The following is a 2947-nucleotide window of genomic DNA, read 5'->3' on the forward strand; positions in this document are numbered from 1 at the left end:
GCTCACGCCTTCAGTCCTGCTCACACCTACACTTCCTGTCCACACCTTCACTTCCTCCTCACACCTTCACTTCCTCCTCACACCTTCACTTCCTGCTCACACCTTCACTTCCTGTTCACACCTTCAGTCCTGCTCACACCTTCACTTCCTGCTCACACCTTCAGTCCTGCTCACACCTTCACTTCCTGCTCACGCCTTCACTTCCTGCTCACGCCTTCAGTCCTGCTCACACCTTCACTTCCTGTTCACACCTTCAGTCCTGCTCACACCTTCACTTCCTCCTCACACCTTCACTTCCTGCTCACACCTTCACTTCCTGCTCACGCCTTCACTTCCTGCTCACGCCTTCACCTCCTGCTTGCTCGGAACTTGAAGGTCAGCCACAGGTGGGTGCCCAGAGCTGCCCAGGTCTTCCTGAGCACGCGCCCCTCTGTGCGACGCCTGGGGCCTCCTACATGCCCAGGAACATGGGGTCTTCAAAGCCCTTCATCCCTGCAGCGCCCCTGCCCCCGCTTTTCCTCCAGGTTTCTCGGGGTGCCCACTGTTTTCACAGGTGACCCCTCCGCCCAGATGGCAGCAGGTGGCTGATTCGCCTTTAGATGTTCTGACAACGCCCCCCACGTCGCTGCTTCTCCAGCGAGTTCTGAGTCGGCAGAAATCAAGCCTGGCCCTGTGCTGGTCCTCCAGGGAGCCCAGCCAGGTCAAAAGGGGGTGGCCACACCTCCTGGGAACCAGGCCCACTCTGGCCCTCCCACCCAGCGTGTCCATCAGCGCAGACAGAGTGTGGGCAGCACAGGCTTTATTGATGCTCAGAGGACCACAGTCCTGGGGCAGCAGCAGGATCAGGAGGATCCAGCCCAGATGGGGAGGGACGTGGCCTAGAGAGGGAAGTGGTGTAGCACCAGCTATCCAGGGGCCGGGCAGGAGAGCAGAGGAGAGCGCTCAGGCCCCAACCTGGGCTGGGCCTGGGGGACGGGCAGGAGCTGGTCCTCTATGAGCTCCAGCAGGCTGGGAGTCGGGGCATCCAGGGGACAGGGGAAGGAGGGACCTGAGCCCACTGGCCTGGGGACACGGCCGGTCAGCAGCAGGACTTCTGTCCCAAGGAGACACGGCAGCAGGCCGGGCGGGAGCAGGCGGGGCGGCAGAGCAGGGACACGCAGGAGGCCGCACGGCAGCAGCTGGGCTGGCAGCAGGAGGCAGAGCAGGAGCTGGGCACGCAGCAGGCGGGCCTGCACATTGGGCGGCAGAGCAGGGACACACAGGAGGCCGTGCGGCAGCAGCTGGGCTGGCAGCAGGAGGCAGAGCAGGAGCTGGGCACGCAGCAGGCGGGCCTGCACACGGGGCGGCAGAGCAGGGACACGCAGGGGCAGGGCCTGTAGCAGCACACGGGCTTGCAGCAGACGGGCACGCAGCAAGACGGCTGGCAGGGGGAGCAGCTGCAGCAGGAGGGCTCACAGCTAGACTGCTGGCAGGGGGAGCAGCTGCAGCCATCGGACTGGCAGCTAGACTGCTGGCAGCAGGAGGAGGAGGCTCCAGAGCAGACGGGCACACAGCACACGGGCTTGCAGCAGAGGGGCACGCAGCAGGACGGCTGGCAGGGGGAGGATGAACAGCAAGAGGGCTCACAGCTAGACTGCTGGCAGCAGGAGGAGGAAGGCCCAGAGCAGACGGGCACACAGCACACGGGCTTGCAGCACACGGGCTGGCAGCAGAGGGGCACGCAGCAGGACGGCTGGCAGGGGGAGCAGCTGCAGCAGTCAGGCTGGCAGCCAGACTGCTGGCAGCAGGGGCTGGAGGCACAGCTGAGTGGGGAGCAGACGAGGGTGAGGCAGGGGGCCGGGGCGCAGCAGCTGGGCTGGCAGCAGCTGGGGGCGCAGCAGGGGGGCTCGCAGCAGCTCTCTGGGCAGTCGTCCACCTGCCAGGAGGGGTCGGGGCCAGAATCGCAGGAACCGGGCTGGCAGACGCGGCTGCCATAGCTCAGGTTGCTGGAGCAGACGGACATGGTGGAGGCGGCCATGGCGGTGCTGCGGGAGGAGGTGTGGGCGAGTGTGAGTGTGTGAGTGGTGTGAGTGTGATTGGTGTGAGTGGGTGTGAGTGGTGTGTGTGGCTGAGTGGGTGTGAGGAGCCCTGGCTCTGGCTTTTATCCCCAGTTGTTTGGCCCTGGGGAGGCCCAGCCGCGTCCTTCCCTGTCCTTGTGGACGTGCAGCCTGCGGCCCTCATTAGGGCTCAGCTCGTAAAACCCCTGGTGCTGGCAGAGCCTGGTCCCTGGGTCACCTGGAGGGAAGTGCCGCCCCCTGGGCTGACCCTGCACCTGCCCCTCGAGGCTCACCTGCTAGGGCTTCTGGCCTTGGCTCTTGGCCCCGGGGACACGTTGTGAGTCCTTGTCCTGTGTGTGCACTGGACCCGCCTGGCCTCTGGCAGGAGAGACTGGACGGAGCTGCCCATGTTTGGGAAGTGCCCAGGTGAGGTGGCCCTCCCTGCAGCTGGGTCTCTGTGATCCGAGGCTGCGTGGGCAGCAAGGCCAGGGCGGCCTCCTTCTCTGAGGAGATGGACGTTCCAGCCAGGCCATGGCTCCTGGGACAGTCCCTGCTTAGGACTCTGAGCCCTGGCACTGTGCCAGCCTGACCTCTGGTCCTTCAGTTTTCCCCAGACCAGTGGTCCCTGGTCATGGCAAGGTGGGTCCTGGGTCAGGACCTAGGACGGGGAGGCCACCCAGCCTGTGAGGTGGTGTGGAGTGAGGGTTGGGCGGAGAAGCTAGAGGACGCTCGTTGTGGTCCAGGCCTGTCCTGGGAGGTCAGCCGCACAGTAGCCCTGACCTCGGGTGGGCCGTCACAGAGCCCTCCCCGAGACCGCGCCCAGCAGGGCAGTGGATGGTGTCTCCCAGCGCTGGTGTTCCTGAGCCCGGCAGGGCAGTGGACGGGTCCTCCAGGAACATTTTGAGGTCCCG

The 2947-nt window shown here is 65.4% G+C and overlaps 1 protein-coding gene across 2 annotated transcripts; it reads right to left on the reverse strand.

Annotated features, from left to right (window-relative positions):
* Nucleotides 1–1078: 1078 nt before the first annotated feature.
* LOC124992627 (keratin-associated protein 10-4-like) lies at nucleotides 1079–2026 on the reverse strand. 2 transcript variants are annotated; one of them, XM_047563685.1, is made up of 2 exons: nucleotides 1497–2026; nucleotides 1079–1331 (listed from the first exon to the last, which is right to left on the reverse strand). In XM_047563685.1, exons 1-2 carry the CDS (start codon nucleotides 2015–2017, stop codon nucleotides 1079–1081), a joined length of 774 nt encoding a protein of 257 aa, XP_047419641.1. In that variant the 5' UTR covers nucleotides 2018–2026. The 2 variants fall into 2 exon arrangements, with proteins under 2 accessions (XP_047419641.1, XP_047419639.1); XM_047563683.1 differs by having other exon boundaries at nucleotides 1079–1436; nucleotides 1497–2017.
* Nucleotides 2027–2947: the final 921 nt, after the last annotated feature.

This window comes from Sciurus carolinensis, chromosome 9 (genome assembly GCF_902686445.1).
Source record: "Sciurus carolinensis chromosome 9, mSciCar1.2, whole genome shotgun sequence".
NCBI classification, from domain to species: domain Eukaryota; kingdom Metazoa; phylum Chordata; class Mammalia; order Rodentia; family Sciuridae; genus Sciurus; species Sciurus carolinensis.

Bases quoted from the DNA above. Each gene is read 5' to 3' on its own strand.
- LOC124992627 (XM_047563683.1), bottom strand. From the start codon at position 2,017: ATGGCCGCCTCCACCATGTCCGTCTGCTCCAGCAACCTGAGCTATGGC. The intron at 1,437-1,496 runs GTCCGATGGCTG...CTCCTGCTGCAG, and splicing joins TGCCAGCAGTCTAGCTGCCA to CTGCTCCCCCTGCCAGCCGT.